The sequence below is a fragment of the Rhincodon typus genome, chromosome 20 (genome assembly GCF_021869965.1).
Source record: "Rhincodon typus isolate 14 chromosome 20, sRhiTyp1.1, whole genome shotgun sequence".
Classification (NCBI taxonomy): Eukaryota; Metazoa; Chordata; class Chondrichthyes; order Orectolobiformes; family Rhincodontidae; genus Rhincodon; species Rhincodon typus.
The window spans coordinates 51,480,947-51,501,098 of record NC_063351.1 but is presented as its reverse complement, the minus strand read 5'-3'; the positions used below and the strand labels follow the sequence as shown (position 1 = coordinate 51,501,098).

The window sequence follows — 20,152 nt, the reverse complement described above, 5'->3', positions numbered from 1 at the left end:
TGTACAATATAACTCATGATTGGACCAGAGACCTGATCCACAAGTATGTGAAAATGAGAGAGGTGCTTTCACATCTTGTGAGCTCCGCACCAATCATACCTCCAGCCTCTTGGAAAACTGCATTTTAACAGTGCACCAGGTCCTAAAGAGATCTCAGCAAACTTATTTGTCAAGGTTTTGAACATGATGGGAAAACCAATATTCTTATTGAGGCTTCCTTTTGGTTAAACATTAGATTGACAGGAATCGCATTTCCTGTGTGTATCTACATACATTGGACAGATCTTCCCAATTACTAAACTCAGTGCATGTAGCAGTCAGCTGGTTCTGCTTGTTGTATCTTACACTTTTCAGATACTGCTCTGAGTCTGGGAGCTGTCCTATCATTGTAGCATTATATGTAAAGGTTAAGCATCTAATTTTAAAAATAACCTAACAGTTTGAAGGCGGCTGCCAATTTGTGGTTTTAGTGGTTCCCTTTGCTAAAGGTTAAAGAGACATCTGACACAGTGATAAAAATCTGACACCAGAAAATGATATCATGGGGAAGTCACACTATTGTACACAGCCTTGCCTGATTAGTAAAAAGCAACATTGTTTTCAAATTAAGTTCAATGCAAATGCAATACCAAAATGCATGAATAAATGCAATTCCGAAACGCATGAATAAATGCAATTCCGCAAAGGTAGAATTTTTTTTCCAATGTACTTACGATCCCAGTTGATCAGATTTACTGATTATCATGTTCTTTTTTGAAGTTGTGGTTGAACAATGTATTTTGTTGTAAAGACCCTCCCAGGTTGAGATGAATACACTTTACAATTTATCTCTGGGTGACTCATAGCGAGGTTTATGTACATTTGAAATAAGGCAACAGACCCTCTCTGACGAAAATAATTTAAAGTTCAAATCAAGTAGATGTAAACTGAGCAAACCTGCTCCCACCTACACAGAAGGCATTGTTAGTGGAATGTGAAGTGGAAAACAGATAAAGTCAGATTGGTTTGGCAAGTTGTGTAGCTTTTTAATTTACAGCTTTCTCCTTTTTACATCTTTTTCTTTATCCAGAAGGTTTCTCAAAAAAACAATTTTTGGGAGAAGGCCACTGCTGACAATACCAGCAATGATTGTCCATCCCCGACTGGAAACGTAGAAACAGGAGGAGGCCGTTCGGCCTCTCACATCTGTTCTGTCACTCGGTTAGATCACAGCTGCTCTGTCCAACAGCAGTAAACTCATCAAGACAGCATGGCCAACAGTTGAGGTGCTGATCAGTTAGGGCTACCTTCACTCAGTCGGAAAAATCACTGTCCACCTGATAGAAAACTCCCAAAGCCATAGATCTAATCACAACTCGATCATGACAGGAGACTTCCTACAGGATGTGGAAATGTTCCAAGGATGTCCTCAAAGTTCCCTGAAGAGGTCAAACATCTCCACATGGTAATCCCTGGCCTGTAACAGACCAAAGTGGAGAAACGTAACCGGGGAAGGTTCTTAACACTAAGAGACTTTGTCAGATTTTGCCTCAGATGAAGTCAAGGTGATGACCAGATTGCAAAAATCTATCTACCAAAACCTTCTAATACCACTGGCCCCTACTGCAGCTGAGCTACACCCAGCAGTAACCTCATCAACCCTGGAGTGGAACCAAATCATCCTGAATCCTGAAGGAGTGTTTCCGAGTCGGGATCTGGAAGCAACTTGTCCTGATTGAACTAACACTGAAGAAATGCTGTTAACAGCTGAGGCAAAACACAGCTATTGAAGGATCCATTCTTAAAATATTCTGCCCATATAACATCTAAACAAAGGTTCACATATGCTCCGTTTTTTAGAAATAATTTTTTTCTTGGAAAACTGTAGACAACTGATCCAAGGGTTAAATGAAATGCTAAGGGTTTATATTTGGTTACAAAAAACAGAAAGTGTTAGAAGTAACTCAGCAGGTTTGCCAATATCTGTCAAGAAGAAACAATTAATGTTTTGAGTCCACCTTGACCCTTCTTCAGAAATATTTGTTTTGACAAAGGATCACTGCACTCGAAATGTTAACTCAGCTTTCTCTCCACAGATGTTGCTAGACCTGCTGAGTTTCTCCAGCACTTTCTGATCTAGTTTCAGATTTCTAGCAGCTGCAGTTTTTTGTCCTTTTTATATTTGGTGACTATCTGTTAACGTATATAGAGCACAGTGCTCAGAGCATCCAGATAAATATCTGTAGGCGATCATTACCTTCATAAATATTACATCCAAGAAATGGAAGAAATGCGTTTATAACTAGGAGTAATCATAATCTAAAATGAGATGCTTGCATTGATAAAGCATCCCATTTTGTTGTACCCCTCACTAATCCTGAAAATCTATCAGAGCAGCCAATGCTATGCAAGGAATTTGTAAACAGTGAGATCTCACACACCCAATCAAAACTCCATTCATCTTTCACTAATGTTAAAAATTATTTAAAATTCATTTGAAGTGACATTTATCTGCTGTTTGAGGTTTTGTGATCCAGTCCAGTCCTCAGTATTTCCCAATGTCGAAGGCATCATTACCATTGGCTAAGGCTCATGCTGGTTAATGTACTTCACTCAGAGTGGTCTCTATTTCAGGATGTTTCCATATGACAGTGTGAGATCAGAATATGTGACTGACTTTAAAGCTGCAGTGCTGAAGGCATGTGGGGCTGGGGGTGGTCAGAAGTAGGAACAGGAGTCATTTTCATCTGGAATGATGGAATCGACTGCGTGCCCACAAGGAAAATAAGAGATGGCTGTTGTATGACAATGCTTTTTACTAACTTATGGCCAAGCAGTGAGTGTGGGTGTTAAACCCAGCAGATGCTGTCCTTTCAGTGAGATTTTGAAAGACTTCACCAAGCCCCTGGTTTTACATGGACATTATTTGAAGAAGGGACATTTTGATCTCAGAACCAATTCTGATCCCTTAATTAAAAACCATTAAAAAGAGATTAACTGGTTATTAATGCCATCCCTCTTCATTATATTGTGCTCTGTGTTGCTTGCATTATGTGACAATTAGAACATAGAACATAGAGCAATACAGCACAGTACAAGCCTTTCGGCCCACAATGTTGTGCCGAACTTTTACCCTAAACCTAAGGTCTATCTAACCTTGTTTCAGAGATAGTAGGAACTGCAGATGCTGGAGAATCTGAGATAACAAGGTGTAGAGCTGGATGAACACAGCAGGCCAAGTAGCATCAGAGGAGCAGGAAGGCTGACGTTTCGGGCCTAGACCCTTCATCAGAAATGGGGGAGGGGAAGGGGGTTCTGAAATAAATAAGGAGAGAGGGGGAGGCGGATAGAAGATGGATAGAGGAGAAGATAGGTGGAGAGGAAACAGACAGGTCAAAGAGGCGGGGATGGAGCCAGTAAAGGTGAGTGTGGGTGGAGAGGTAGGGAGGAGATAGGTCAGTCCAGGGAGGACGGACAGGTCAAGGGCACGGGATGAGGTTAGTAGGTAGGAGATGGGGGTGGGACTTGAGGTGGGAGGAGGGGATAGGTGGGAGGAAGAACAGGTTAGGGAGGCGGGGACGAGCTGGACTGGTTTTGGGATGCGGTAGCGGGAGGGGAGATATTGAAGCTTGTGAAATCCACATTGATACCATTGGGCTGCAGGGTTCCCAAGCGGAATATGAGTTGCTGTTCCTGCAACCTTCAGGTAGCATCGTTGTGGCACTGCAGGAGGCCCAGGATGGACAGGTCGTCTGCGGAATGGGAGGGGGAGTTGAAATGGTTCGTGACTGGAAGGTGCAGTTGTTCAGTGCGAACCGAGCGTAAGTGTTCTGCAAAGTGGTCCCCAAGCCTCTGCTTGGTTTCCCCAATGTAGAGGAGGCCACACCGGGTACAGCAGATGCAGTATACCACATTAGCAGATGTGCAGGTGAACATCTGCTTGATGTGGAAAGTCTTCTTGGGGCCTGGGATGGGGTTGAGGGGGGAGGTGTAGGGGGGCCTCCACCGCATCTGCTCCCAGAATGAGGCATTCCACTCCCGTACATCTCAGATGTCCTCGTTTTTTAAGGACCGCAACTTCTCCCCCTTCAGTGGTCGAGAACGCCCTCGAGCGTATCTCCCACATTTCCTGCAACTCATCCCTCACACCCCCTCCCTGCAATAACAACCAAAACAGAATCCCCCTCATCCTCACATACCACCCCACCAACCTCCGGATCCAACGCATCATCCTTCGACACTTCCGCCATCTACAATCCGACACCACCACCAAAGACATTTTTCCCTCCCCACTCTTATCTGCTTTCCGGAGGGACCACTCTCTCTGTGACTCCCTTATCCGCTCCACACTCCCCTCCAGCCCCACCACACCCGGCACTTTTCCCTGCAACTGCAGGAAGTGCTACACCTGCCCCTACACCTCCCCCCTCACCCCCATCCCAGGCCCACCTTCCTCGCTCACTCTCACCCACTACAATCCCAACACCATTAACTCTGTGTGCTCTCTGTGGTACCTACTCGCTCGCTCGGAACACCTCTCCACTCGCATCGACACTACCAGCTGTGATACCCACTTTCATCTCCCTTTATAACTGCCTCGCACACATTCTGGGTCAGCATGGACAAGATGGGCCGAATGGCGCCCTCTGTGCTGTATCATTTCTCTGGTAAACAGCCCACAATCGGGCAGAAAGAGGCCAAATGGGCAGTGGGCTGCCTGATGTTCAGTTCCTCATCTCTAATGGGGAGAGGCTCCTGACACTGACCTCTCCACCAAGGTCCCCCCACCTGCCATCCTACCACTCCCCGAGCAGCCCCTGGGTAGGTATCGGAGGATGTCCTTGACATACTGAGATGGGAACCCACCACCCCCTTCCCAAGATGAAACCTAGCCCCCTCAGGGGAACTGGGACCTGCTGACAACCACCACCAGCTTCCAACTCTGTGTCTGCACTAAAGGGCATGGCAGTACAGCAATACTGTGGGCCTGGTCTGGCTGAGAGGGCAGTGCCCATAAAGGCAGGGCAATAACAGGCAGGGATGTTGTAAGCATTTGGGTCAGCTCAGAGTGAGTGTGTGCTAAACAAGCCAGAGATGTAGCATGGTTCACTCCATGAGTTGGGTGCCTTTCCTTGCTGCTATATTACAATGATTGTTGCCATTGCAGCTCGAGGAGCAACTTTGAAGTGCAAAAGCATCCTATAAGTGCATTAGAAAAGCACCATGGGGGATCTTAGAGGCTGGCACATATCAGATGCTAATGACCATGGACCTGGGAATGCGCGTGGGTAGTGCCAGTGTACCCTGAGATGTTGGTGCCTGGTATCCATGATGGAGATCGTTCAGATCAAGCAGCAAGCTGAATTTGCCAGGTACCCATACTAGTTTCCACATTATATTTCTTGCTGTCTAGCTTGTTTGGTGAGTTTAGTAAAATAGAAAGCTGAATATTAATAAAGCAAGTTGGGCTATCAATGACAGGTCTAACAAACTTTAATCACCATCAGTTGGCAACTTGCTACTACTCAGTGAAAAACTCCCCTGGTCACTCATCGAGTACATAAAGGATGGAGTGAATTGCTCCTGACATTGAGGTGGTCCTCATTCGAATTCCAACCCAATTCTGCCTCAAATCTCACTGTAGCTCACATCACTCAGACACTGTCAGTTCCACTGAATATCTTCTGCAATCAGTGTTTAAGGTTTCACCAAGAAACTCTGCATAACAGTGGAATGTAAATTTAGTGAGGCACCTGCATTAACAGAACAGATCATAGCTTTTGGTGAGAATTGTAAAGTTTGGCCCTCCCAGCTCACTGTACTCGCCTGGCCCAGATGTCCAAACAGTCACAGTCCATTGTATTCTGTACCATCTCATGACAAAGAGAAGTACATTAGTAGCAGGATAGAGAAGAGACCCATGGGGTCCCAGCATAGGAAGTGGAAGAGGAAGAGGAAGCAGATGTGCAGCTTGTGGCAGGGGCAGAGTTTCTAGTAATTCCTGGATCGTTAAGTATTACCAACAAATGGCACCACCAAAGGATTGAGTGGATTTCCATTCTCAATTCTCAGGCAACAACCCGTAATGGACTCCAGTTGCCCCTGCAAGCCCTGTTCCTAACAGCCCTCACACCCTTCACATATAGCCAGCCTGCTCTTCACTCAGTCGATGCTAGTGAATGAAATTGGTGTAGAAGGAAGCTCACTCTTGTGTGTCTAGAAAGAATCTGTGTTAGATTTTGAACCACCCTTACTACCATTTACTACATCTTTAGTTGTTTCCCACCCCATGCCTGACTGTTTCTAACAAAGACCATCTGTACAATGGTAAAATGAAGAGCTCAACATTAATTACATAACTGACATCAGCCCTGGTTCGATGGAGAGTGCTAGAGGGTATGCCAAGGTTGGTTGGTTGATTGATTGATTTATTGTCACATGTACTGAAGTACAGTGCAAAGCTTTGTTTACGAGCGGTACAGGCAGATCATAGTAAGCAAGGTTGTACACATGAAAAGACTTATACAGGCATACAGGTTACATTGCACAGGGTGTGTTCTAGGCAAGATCAACGTTAGCAAGATCAGCATTTATTTGAGGCTAGAGAGTCCATTCATTAGTCTAATAATGGCCGTGAAGAAGCTGTTCCTGAACCTGCTGGTGTGTGTGTTCAGGCTTCTGTATCTTTTGCCTCACGGAAGAGGTTGTAGGAGATCATTACCTGGGTGTGATGGGTCTTTGATGATGTTGGGCACCTTTCCGTGGCAGTGAGCCGTGTAAATGGAGTTCATGGATGGAAGGTTGGCTTCTGTGATGGTCTGGGCTGTGCACACCACCTTCCGTAGTTTCTTACGGTCCTGGGCAGAGCAGTTATCATACCAGGCTGTTATGCACCCGGACAATATGCTTTCAATAGCACATCTGTAGAAGTTAGTGAGGGACCTTATGGACACGCCGAATATCCTCAGCTGCCTGAGAAAGAAGAGGCATGTGTTGTGCCTCTTAGCCGTCGCATCAACATGGGATGTCCAGGATAGGTTGTTGGTTATTATCATAACAAGGAACTTGATGCTCTCCACCCTCTCAACCTTCGCTCTGTTGATGTAGACGGGGGTAGGTGGGGTGGGGCGTGTTCTCCTCCTTTCTTTCTGAAGTCAATGATTAGTTCTTTGGTTTTGCTGATGTTGAGAGAGAGGTAGTTCTCATTGCACCACATCACCAAGCCCTCTGTCTCCCTTCTGTATTTTGAGCAGCACCAGGCACACCTAAAAATGAGGTGTCAACCTGGTGAAGCCACCAAACAGGACTACTTGCACGCGAAACAGCGAAAGCAGCTAGTGATAGACAGAGCTAAGCGATCCCACAACCAATGGATCAGATCTAAGCTCTGCAGTCCTGCCACATCCAGTCGTGAATGGTGGTGAACAATTAAACACCTCACTGGAGGAGGAGGCTCCACAAATATCCCCATCCTCAATGATGGAAGAGCCCAGCACATCAGTGCAAAAGATAAGACTGAAGCTTTTCCAATAATCCTCAGCCAGAAGTGCTGTGTGGATGATCCACCTCGGCTTCCTCCAGTAGTTCCCAGCATCACAGATACCAGGCTTCAGCTAAATCGATTCAGTCCATGTGATATCAAGAAACAGTTGGAGACACTGGATACTGCAAAGGCTATGGGCCCTGACAACATTCTAGCAATAGTACTGAAGACTTGTGCTCCAGAACTTGCTGCTCCCCTAGCCAAGCTGTTCCATTACAGTTACAACACTGGTATCTACCCAGCAATATGGAAAATTGCTCAGTATGTCCTGTACATAAAAAGCAGGACAAATCCAACCTGACCAATTACTGCCCCATCAGTCTACTTTCATTCATCAGGAAAGTGATGGAAGGTGTCAGTAACAGTGCTATCAAGCAGCATCTGCTCAGCAATAACCTGCTCAGCAACGCCCAGTTTGGGTTCTGTCAGGGCCACTCAGCTCCTAGAACATAGAACATAGAACATTACAGCGCAGTACAGGTCCTTTGGCTTTCGATGTTGCGCCGACCTGTGAAACCAATCTGAAGCCCATCTAACCTACACTATTCCATTATCATCCATATGTTTATCCAATGACCATTTAAATGCCCTTAAAGCTGGCGAGTCTACTACTGTTGCAGGCAGGGCATTCCACGCCCTTACTACTCTCTGAGATCTCCTGATCTCATTACGGCCGTGGTTCAAACATGGACAAAAGAGCTGAATTCCAGAGGGTGATGTGAGAGTGACAGCCCTTGATATCAAGATACTGAAGCAGTCCATGTTCAAATCCTGCAAGATCTGGGCAATATCCAGGCTTGGGCTGACAAGTGGCAAGTAACATTCACACCACACAAATGCCAGGCAATGACCATCACCAATAAGAGACAATATAACACCACCTCTTGACATTCAGTGGTGTTACCATCACTGAATCCCCCACTATCAATATGCTGGGAGACACCATTGATTATAAACTTGACTGGACTCACCATATAAACACAGTGGCTATAACAGCAGGTCAAAGGCTAGGAATACTGTGCACGAGTAACTTACCTCCTGACTCCTCAAAGCCTATCCACCATCTACAAAGCACAAGTCAGGAGTGTGATGGAATACTCTCTACTTGCCTGGATGAGTGCAGCCCCAACAACACTCAAGAAGCTTGACAGCATCGAGGACAAAGCAGCCTGCTTGCTTGGCATCATATCCACAAACATTCACTCCCCCCACCATCGACGCTCAGTAGCAGCAGTGTGTACTATCTACAAGATGCACTGCAGAATTTCATCAAAGATTCTAAGACAGCACCTTCCAAACCCATGACCACTTCCATCCAGAAGGACAAAGGCAGCAGATACATTGGAACACCACCACCTGCAAGTTGCGCGCTAAGCTACTCACCATCCTGACTTGGAAATATATCACCATTCCTTTACTGCCACTGGGTCAAAATCCTGGAATTCGCCCCTTAATAGCATTATGGGTCAACCCAAGGCATGTGGACTGTAGCAGTTCAAGAAGGCAGCTCACCACCACCTTCTCAAGGGCAGCTAGGGACGGGCAATAAATGCTGGGCCCAGCCAGTGACACCCAGATCTCACAAGCAAATAAGGAAAAGAACATTTCTCGATAATACAGGCACATGTTAATCTAAGCACCAGCTCAGTCACTGTGGAACCACAATGCAGAGCCTGGAAATTCTTGCTAAAGCTTGACATCAAGTTCAGTGAGATTGTGTGAAATAAAATAGTTGGAAAGATATTAAAATGTAAAAATGTTAATGCACAGCAAGGAGATGCAACAGGGCAAAGAGATCTAGAGACATAGATTTTAATATGGAATCTTCCACAAGTGGGATTCTCAACCTTTTCTACATCTGAGCCTCCCTGCCCTGTGTTATATAAAAACCCCAGAGCCCTCCCTACACCAAAACATAACATTGGTTCCAATAGAGAAATTCTGACTGTATGTCCACTCCCTCTCAGCATGTGAATGCCGCTGCTATTGTCCTGACGCTGTTGAAATTACAGATCCGCACTCTCTCCAAGTGGGGGACGGTTAAAGTAAACAGTCGTGCCTGGGGAGAGGAGAGTTGCAGACAGACAGAACAAATCCAAAGTTCTGTGCTCAGCAATCAGTGACCACTGGCTTTCTCCTTAGCAGCTGCTGCTATCACTGCACAGTCCAACTGGAGAGGACACACAGAAATCAGAATCTGGGCCGGACACACCACTTTGCTCAGTTCAAGCTCACCATTACACGGCTATTTTCCTCAGTTATTTTATCTTTTTTCTGGAAGTTACTTATGATGCACCCCCTTTGTAATTGTCTCATGGATCCACATGGGGCTGTGGAGCCCAGATTGAGAATTTCTGTTCCATAGTAATGCATTGTTTGGTTTTGCCTGTGATTAGGTATGTTCATGTAACTCTTTTAACAACCTTACATGACTTTGCCCAGCCAGAAACTTTCTGATACCTGGACAGGAACAGCTGACCCAATCTCAGGCTGAGGGTTGATCATGGCCTAGTGGAATATTTTTGGGGAACTGAGTTCAAATCCCACCACGGCAGATGGTGAAGTTTGAATTCAATAAAAATTTGGAATAAAGAGTCTAATAATGATCATGAATCCATTGCCAATTATTGGAAAATCCATCTGGTTTACTATTGTTCTTTGGGGAAGAAAGCTTCTATCCGTACCTGGTCTGGCCTACATGTGAGTGCAGAGCCTCTAAAATGGGCCTAGCCCCTAGCAAGGCATTCAATTCCATGGAGGATGGGCAATAAATGCTGACCCAGCCAGTAATACCCACATCCCATGAATGAATTAAAAAAAACAGAAAAGCAACAGTTTCTATCTGTCCCTTGGAATTAAATTATAATGATTGTAGCATTATTAAAATGGCCAAAACTGTGTCTATCATGGAAAATAAACATTTTTAATAAAAGCAGATGCTGGAAGTCTGAAACAAACACAGAGAATGCTGGAGAAACTCAGCAGGGTCTGGCAGCATCTGCGGAGAGACAGAGGGAAAAGCAGAGTTAACATTTCAGGTCTACTGACCCTTCAGAACTCTATCGTTCAGCACTTTCTGCTTTGATTTAAGCATTCTTAATAGATTGCCCATTCCTTCATTGGTGAGTGACTTTTATTTACTTAAAATGAGTTAAAGACAATCCTAAATTATTTATTCATTTCATTTGCATAAAATACTCAGTCTCTTTGTAAATGATACGTTTATAAATGTGTAAATCTTGTTAAAGCCCGCTCACTAATGTTTGCACACTTGTGATAGCAAGTTTGTTGTTGAGTCTCTTAATTGCTGGAAATGCATGTGCATTTCAGTTGGGAATGTAGCCAGTTTTGTGGGTGGAATTATATCTAATAATGATGGAAACCTGGTTTACACTCGATATTACTGGGGTTTAAAAGTCTCTGAAGGTTTGGCTGGTTTCCCCTGGATTGCGCTGATAGCTCTAATGCACATGAATGGAAATCTACCCTTGGATTTTTAGAGTGTGAGGAAGTCCACACCTTCCCTCCATAAGCACATTTCAATGCTGCTTGCCATGTTAGACCTGATGGCATCAGTGTTTCACAGCAGACCCAGTATGACTGAATCAGTCTGAGTCAGAAAGTTGTGGGTTCAGGTCCCACTCCAGAAGCCTATGCAGAATGAAAACAGAAACAGGCTGACATCCACTGTGGTTCGAGAGAGTGTTGCACTGAGTCACTGTCAGATCTGCCATGATCTCATTGAATGGTGGAACAGACTTGATAGGGCGAATTGCCTACAGCTTATGGTCACCAGGCCTTGAGGAAGAAATGTCCCCTTTCCAGGTGTATGGTTCATATAGTCGGGTTTGTAAAGACATGTGACTCACATTCATGGCTGACCAGATTGCATCCATGACCACAGATCCACGTGAATGAGTATTCATGACATTCTTGCAGTGATTGTAACAAGGTCAGTCAACTGGACCTTGTAGAATGAGTTTCCTGATTGGGGCTTTTAATCTGGGCCAATCATGGAGCCCTGGCTGACATAAAAAAGGTAAGTATCAGAGATACTGACACTCTGGTGCCTGACCCTGTATGAGGCAGGACCTATAGTCACAGACTGTTTATGTGTAAGTAAAGGGTAACTGGTGATATCAGCCGCTGTGGAGTTATTTCAATTCTAATAACGCAGAAGAAGTTTCTAACTATGAAACTTGGGAAACTTATTTTTGTTTCAAAAGTATACTTAATTCATTAAAAAAAATCTTTATCATATATATCGTCACAAATGCAGTTCAGTTCTGTAGCACAGCAACGAAACAAACAAACATTGCAGTTTCACTCTATCGAAACAAACTAAAGGCATCTTTTACTTGAACCAGACTATATTTACATGTATTTGAGGCACCAGGAGGGTCTGATAACTGAACAGACCCCCATTTAACTTCAGCAGACTGACTTCAGACAGTGGTCTTTCCCCACTGCGCCTTGGCAGCGCCTGCCCAAGCTTTAGTGCGTCCATCAGCACATAGTCCTGGGCCTTGGGATGTGCCAGTCTGACCACCTGACAGGTTCTGAGAACCTACTAGGCTAAAGTTTAACTTGCCATTAGGAAATGGAGATTTTTATCTTGCCTCACACCCTATAACATCACCCTGCCCATCCTTCAAAAAGCCTTGGGCGAGCCCAGAATGTACTGCCCAGAGGCTTGGTTCTGGGGTGGGGTCTGTGGGCAGCAGTTGGAGACATAGAATAATGTAAATCAGAAAGAGAGTCAGAGACTTGAGGATGATGTAGAGCAAATGGTTAATTCTTAAATATGTCAATAGCCACCCTACCTCAGTAATGATGCAAGGAAACACAGATTGGCAGACGCTGCAGAGAGTTGATCCTATGTAGCGCCTTGTGCTAAGTTTAACAGAGTAAATCGTTCGCAGAATGTTAAATAAACAGATAATTTTCAACAGCTTCAACTCTAATATTAATCTGTCAAGATCCTACCAAGGACATAACCTCTTCCAAGACACACCCTGATAAGAGAATTATAATTTCTTGCGTAAAAAAAACCTTTTTCCTATTTTGATCTGACTTTCCCTTGTCTGTTATTCTAATGAAGCATCAATTCTACATTACAAGAGGAACTTTAATTCACCCATTAAATTTTTCTGCTAACTTTGTCCCCAATCATTTTGAAACTGATTAGTCATAAGTGGCAGGGTATTTCTTATGCATATAGTGACACTTTTTACTTTGCCTGAACAAAGCACAGGTATTAAAACATCAGTTGGAGCTGCTTTCTGATGCAGTTTTAATGGCAGGGGAAATGTAAGATTTCCTTGTTCTAGGATTTCCCCAAATGAGTGCTGTATGCAACTACTCAACATACAAAAGATACAAGGCAGCATCAACTTCAAACTATGAGAGTGCTGGAGCTTCACACTGAGCAACTCTCCTATCAATGCTGATCATTTTAGATTCGTTTCAAAGCCCTTTTTCTCTTTTGGCAGTTATACAAGCACTAGGATTAAATATTGAGGACTAAGGTTAGGAACCATCTCTCCTTCCCATGAGGATGAAACCAAGTTCAATGCATTTGTCTGTGCCATTGTCATAAAAAATGATTGCCAAGTGATCTTTCTCATCACATTGTTTGATCAACATGAAAGCATCTCTTTAAAATATGGACAAAATATGCTGACACGAGTGATGGGAAAGTAGGTTCGTTAACTGGAATGCAAATAGTGAGCTCTTAGGCATGAGCTAATTAAGGATATTAACTGGAGTCAGAGCAGGCACATGGGAAGATGGTTGTGGTTGTTGGAGGTCAATCATCTCAGCTCTAGAACATCTCTGCAGGAGTTCCTCAGAGAAGTATCCCAGGCCCAAACATCTTCAGTTGCTTCATCAATGACCTTCCCTCCATCATAAGGTCAGAAATGGGGGTGTTCACTGATAATTACACATAGTGCCCTCACAAAATTGAGGGTCATGCAATAGGAAGCTCAGTGGCTGCTCTGCAAAAAAAAATCTAAAAAGCAGAAAGCAGTGAGTAATAGTAAACAAGGCGTTGGGCTGGATGATCACAGCAGGCCAAGCAGCATCAGAGGAGCAGGAAGGTGACGTTTCGGGCCTGGACCCTTCTTCAGACCCTTCTTCATCCAGCTCTACACCTTGTTATTTCAGATTCTCCAGCATCTGCAGTTTCTACTATCTCTGAAGTAATAGTAAACAGTAGTTTTCCCACTAGAGAATGGTGGACAGTGTTGGCCAAGTGCTGGGATTACTGCTTTTATCAGTATCTTTCTATTTCATTGTGGTTTGACCATTGGAATACAGAGAAAATGTTTAAAAATTATTGATGATATAAAACTTGAAGGTTTGGCAAATGGTGAAGATGATACCAATTGACTGCAGCAGGATGTAACTAATTTGACAAAATGAGGAGATGCATTGTAGATGTAATTTAGTACAGAGAAATGTGAGATAAGGTGTTTTGGCCGATAGGATAAGGAGAAGCTATACAGTAATAATGGCATTTAGGGTGCCCAACTTTGTGGAGTGCCCAGGAGTCTACTAAATGATGATATAAACTTAAAGTGGAATTGATAGCATTGTCATAGAGTAATCAAGGTCTACCGCACAGAAAAAGGTCCTTTGATCCATTGAGTCTGTGCCGATCAAAAACAACCCGCCTAACTATTCTAATCTCATTTTCTAGCACCTGGCTCTCAGTCTTTTATGCCTTAGCATCACAAGTGCATGTCTAAATGTTTCTTCAATGTTCTGAGGGTTTCCACCTTGATCACTCTTACAGACAGTGAGTTCCAGAATCCCACCAGCTTCCTCACACTCTCAGGAAAGACACTCATTATGAAAACGGTGTTTGGTGTTTAGGAAGTCTCCCGTCAGTAAATGTGACCAGGATTCAGGGTGGCACAGTGACAGAGAGTCAGCTCACCAGCAGAGACAGATCCAGGCCCAGCTGACAATGTCGTACTGCAGACTCAGATAAGGCACTAAATACTTCCAAATTCTGAAAATGGTATCTGAGAGGAATATGCAACTCTGGTCATTTATATTTTATGAATTGGCAGAAAATTAAAACAGTTAAATATTGATGTTTCAAACACAGTTTTTTTCAAGTACAATAGTCTGAGGCAAGGCAGACCTTTCTGTGGAAATTTCCTAATCCACCTGAACCGGGATGTTATTCCACATCACTGCAATAGGTGGGATTTGAATCTGGGCTTCCTAGGCCAGAGGCAGGGACATGAGCACTGCACCACAAGAGCCCCCATCCCCCTCCTCCCATCCCAGAGCTTGCTGTATCTACATTGAAATCGTTGTCAAGTAAAGGTGCCTGTTAGATGGCTTTTATCACAAATTGAGAGGGCTGTCTGAAGGTGTTGTAAAGTTTTGTATCCTATCGGATGCAATTATTGCTGAGTTCGATGTGCTTTAAACTCAGCACAGTGTACGGATTGCTTTATTGGTTTCCTTCTAACCTCAGGATGTTGAACACAATGTGTAAAACAATATCAGGTGGTTTTTGCTGGTGAGAGAAAGGAGAAAACGAACAGTAACATAAAGGGAAAAAGTCAGAATCAGGGAGAGTGGCCGAGGGAGCTGCTGATCTGACAGGGAAAGTGAGAAATTGGGCCAGTGAAGAAATTTGTCCACTTCCTCCTCAGCGCTGGCTCTTTATAACGTCCCCAGGATGTCTCCAGCTGGAGGTGGTAACACAAAAGGCACAATTTCAAAATATGTTCAGAAGCAGATGGAGTGACACACGGGCAGTGTGTGGTGGTGGGGTGTAGTGCGGGGTGATGGAGGCTATTGGGGGGATTGTTGGGGGGTGCTGATGGGGTGGTGCGGCGTGATGGGGTTGTGGTAGGGGTGTTAGGTGGTTGTGGTGGTTGATTGGGGGTGATTGGGGGTGATGGGGGTTGTGGGGGGTTGTGGGGGGTGATGGGGAGTTGTGAGGGAGTGATGGGGGTGTTATGGTGGTTGTGGGGAGTTGTAGGGGGTGATGGGAGTGATTGGGGGTGTGATGAGTGTTGGTGGGGTTGATTGGGGGGCAGGTGATGATGTACATGGATCTGTGAAGGTGGAAGAAGAGTGAACAGCAAAGTTAAAGTCAGGTCATCAATAGAGGGATTGAACACCAAAGGAGGGACATCATGCATATCATTTATAAAGCTCTAATAGGCCACAACTAATTATTTTGCCTAGTTGTGGTCACTACATTTCAGAAATGTAAGATGAGATTTGAGCATGGAAAGCCCGAAGATCATGAAGTAGGTCTTCTTTATTCCACTGGCTTCAGGTCATTTGAAGCATGAAGGAAATTGAAGTGAAATAGGGAAGACACATTGTTTACATAGAATGATGTCTGTGGTTTACATCTGGCTGAGAAAATCCTTTGTCTCCCCATGTGACCCCCTTCCCCAAAGTCAGCCTGTCCTCCAGAGAGAGAATCCATTTGACTGTCCTGTTTGCTGTCCTCCCTCACTGTTGCCTTTCGCTGCTGGAAGTCTCAGTACCAACTGTTCGAGCTGCCTTGCTGAGTGCCTCTGGCTTGAATCTTCAAGTCCGCGTCAGTGGCAACGTTCTCATCTTTTCTGTTTGCTCAGACCAGTAATGTATCAGGGTGATAGCCAGCATTTCCTCAAGAAGACTTTCTCAATCTCTTATCTGGTACATTCACAGAGATTCAGACTGTTTGGCCAGTTACCCACGCTGGAGCCTGGGAGGTCAGCTTCCCAAGGACTGTATGCTCAGCAGCATTTGCTGCTTCGGTTTTTGCATCTCGGCAGGTCATCCCTGCACCATTTTTCGGGAGAGCAGCAGGCCTCCTGACATTCAATGAGCCCTGTTGATTCACAACATACAGGTCATACATGTGACCTCACTTTACTTGACCCATCAAGCACCAGCACTTCATGTTCCACAAAACTGCTGAGTGAGCTGCTTGTCTCCTCCTCATTAAACTAAACCTCCGGCTTCAAGCAATTCCCCTCTGGGCTGCTTTCTGAGGCAGCTCTCCAGCTTTTAATTTAGTGGAATAGGTGTCGCCCTCTGTGTCCAGCCACTTGATGGCTATAAGTTCAGGGTTTGCGACAACCTGCATCTTATTCTGACCCTGAGATTCTGATTTTGGAGGAATGCCCCTAAGCTAATTGGACAGTCAATCTTGTCAGCGTTAGGACATAGAACATAGAACAGTACAGTACAGTACAGGCCCTTCGGCCCACGATGTTGTGCCGACCTATTATCCTACTAAGATCAATCTACCCTGCATACCCTACATTTTACTCTCCTCCATGTGCCTATCCAAGAGTCGCTTAAAAGTCTCTAAAGTATCTGACTCCACTACCACTGCTGGCAGCGCATTCCACATGCCCACCACTCTCTGTGTGAAGAACCTACCTCTGACATCTCCCCTATACCTTCCTCTAACCACCTTAAAACTATGCCCCCTCGTAATAGTCATTTCTGTAACAGTCATTGTATTCGTTCAATGTTTTGCTTCTCAGCATTTCTGTCTGTCATTCTCAAACACCTTGCTCAGCCCTTTATGATGCTTGGCTGTCAACACATTGACATGACCATCTAAGTCAGAAGGTTTGGTGAGTCCAAAGATATGGTCCACAGGAAGGACAGGGTTTCATCCAGAGAATAGCCTGTGGATGAGAGTGAGGTGCTATCTTGTGCTTAAGCATTTCCAGAAGATAGTCGGCTCACTTTAGTTTGCTCTCAGGCAGCAAAATACGCGGACAGTTGTGCAGAATACGATTTAATCATTCGAATTGTCCATTACCCTCTGGATGATGAGGTGGTGTAGCTCTTGGCAATGCCATTGATTTTGTAAAACTCCAGTAGGATCTTGCTCTTGAAGTTTTATCCCATATTACTGTGAATCCAATCTGGAAAACTGAAACAAACGGGCTAATCTCATACTACCACTCCGACTACAATGAATGCCTTTTGGTCACAGAATAGAATGGTCTGTATGAATTTATGAAGACATCTGTGAGTATGAGAACATGCTAAGTTGCATGACTACTGGGGTCAGGGTCGTAAAATCCATTGCAACGATTTCTAGAGGTTACTTTGTGGCCAGCAGTCCTGTGCTGGGATATGTGTTTTCCTGCTTTGGCTAAAGTATTTCTGTCAATTTGGACATAAATAATCTATATGAGCCACCATCCCAGGCCACTTCCAGCCCCTCAACAGTTTCCATCCCTGATTAGACTCCCTCATTCACTGATGGTGGGTTGATGTACGTTCGGCCTTCCGGGAATGGCACAGTCTGTTGATGTCTGCTGGGATCCATTATTAAAATACATGGCAAAGGTGAAACCACAAATGGCTGTCCTTATCTGGATCTGGTTTGGATCTTGCTTGTAAATGCAACTAAGACACTCCATTCGAATCCTAGTCCAAATCTTAGCCACAGCACGCTGTAGCCTGACAGGCTGTCTTCTGTGGTCAGCTTCCAACCAAGAACGTCACTGTTTCCATTGCATTTGCATAAACTGCAGTGGAGCTGGAATCGAAACTACACAGGTTCAGTGGCCCGTGGGATCTCTATTGCGCCAGGTTGGCACATGTTTGAAAATAGCTGAGTGGGTTGTTGTCTGGAAACACTTCAAATTCTACACAAATCGGAATGTCTTAGAATTCTCAAAAAGAGCTCACTTCAAAGCTAGCAATTTGAATTTCATACTCAGGTAATTGTCCATGTTCCTCTCGCTCATCTTTGAGGCTCTGACTGATATAAGCAATAATCATTCTTTTTCTACCCTTAGCCTTGAAGCAGGGCTGTTAACAGATTTAAGGGACCTGCATCTGTTTCCAGTATGAAAGGGAGATGGAAATCTGGGTAGTCAAAGACTAGTGATTGGACAAACTTCTGCTTGAGGCTATAAGAGCACTCTTGACGTACTGGAGTGCAACTGTCTGTGATGCTCTGATACATGTCTTATACACCACTTTCTAACTGCTGCTTCAGGATTCTCTGATCACCTCAGCAAAATATGAAGTGGTGTAGTCGACTGTTCATAGTATGCAAAAACCACTGAGAATAACCAGTTAGATCAACGAACTTACACAGTTTCCTCCCCATCTTGAACAGAGAGCAGTACTGCACTCCTTGGAGTTTTTCATCATCAGGAATTCTTGGCAATTGCTCAAACTCCACTGCTTGGTGCCGTCCCTCACGGTCACCACATGCTTCTGGAGCTTCCATTATAGGTAGGACATGAGAGTCTTTGAGTCAATGTCAAAGAGATTGACCAGAATGGGTTCCAGGGATGAGGGAACTCAGCTACAAGTTTCAATTGGACAAAACTGGAAATGTTCTCCTTGTGACAAAAATATTTTAGCAGAGATATGATAGACCTACACAGGGTTCTGACAGATTTAGATAAGGAGACACAAAAACTGTCCTCAATAGGTGATGGCACAATCATCAGGGAGGACAATTTTAACATGTTGGGTAAAAGATACAAGGTGGGATGGGGGTTGGGGTGGATACAAATGAGAGAAAGAGAATTTTTACACAGGGAGTTGTCATGACCTGAGTGGCCAATGAGAGCGGTGGAAGCTAAATGATTGATGATTTCAAAAGGAAATTGGTTGGAGACCTGAGGAAAATAAAATTGCAGAGGTACAGGGAGTAGATACGGCTATAGGATTGTCTGAATTGTTCTGTAGGGAATGAACAGGGACATGATGGGTCAAATGTTGACTTTTTGTGCCAGTATGGCTCTGAGATGGCAGGGCACTATGCCACGCTGTAGGTGTACTCTGTCTCTCCTCATAGCACACAATAAGCCCATCGTTAGCCATTAGTCAGTCATGCACTGCTTATCTAGTTTGTGTACTTCCTGTGGTGTTTCACATTATGTGCCTGTCCCTGAGACACCCCCACGTAGAGAAATAGCACTCAGGCCATTTCACTTACATCCGATTCACTCGCTTGTAAGTGTCTTTGCTTAAATTCATTCTTGTGGGATGTGGGCGTCGCTGGCTGGGCAACATTTATTGCCTGTTCCTAATTGCTCCTTGAGAAGGTGGTGGTGAGCTGCCTTATTGAACCGCTGTAGTCCTCCTGCTGTGGGTTGACCCACAATGCCATTAGGGAGGGAATTCCAGGATTTTGACCCAGTGACAGTGAAGGAATGGTGATATATTTCCAAGTCAGGGTGGTGAGTGGCTTGGAGGGGAACTTGCAGGGGGTGGTGTTCCCATGTATCTGCTGTTCTTGACCTTCTAGATGGAAATGGTCGTGGGTTTGGAGGGTACTGTCTAAGAATCTTTGGTGAATTTCTGCAGTGCATCTTGTAGATGGTACACTCTGAGTGTTGGTGGTGGAAGAAGTGGATATTTGTGGACGGGTTGCCAACCAAATGGACTGCTTTATCCTGGATGTTGTCTTGAGTTTTGTTGGAGCTGCACCTATCCATGCAAGTGGGGAGTAGATGGTGTACCTTGTAGATGGTGGACAGGCTTTGAGGAGTCAGGAGGTGAGTTACTCGCTGCAGTATTCCCAGCTTCTGACCTGCTCTTGTAACAACTATGTTTGTGCGATTGAGTTTCTGGTCAATGATAACCCCCAGGACATTGATAGTGGGAGTTCAA

The 20,152-nt window shown here is 44.6% G+C and overlaps 1 protein-coding gene across 1 annotated transcript in view; it reads right to left on the bottom strand.

Moving 5' to 3' along the window:
* The window catches only part of LOC109910754 (max interactor 1, dimerization protein), a 130,359-nt gene extending 111,601 nt beyond the window's left edge, over positions 1–18,758 (bottom strand). Inside the window, exon 1 of the mRNA XM_048608755.1 lies at positions 18,655–18,758. Coding sequence (XP_048464712.1) covers positions 18,655–18,758 — 104 coding nt within the window. The remainder of the gene's footprint in view (positions 1–18,654) is intronic.
* Between the last annotated feature and the right edge of the window lie 1,394 nt (positions 18,759–20,152).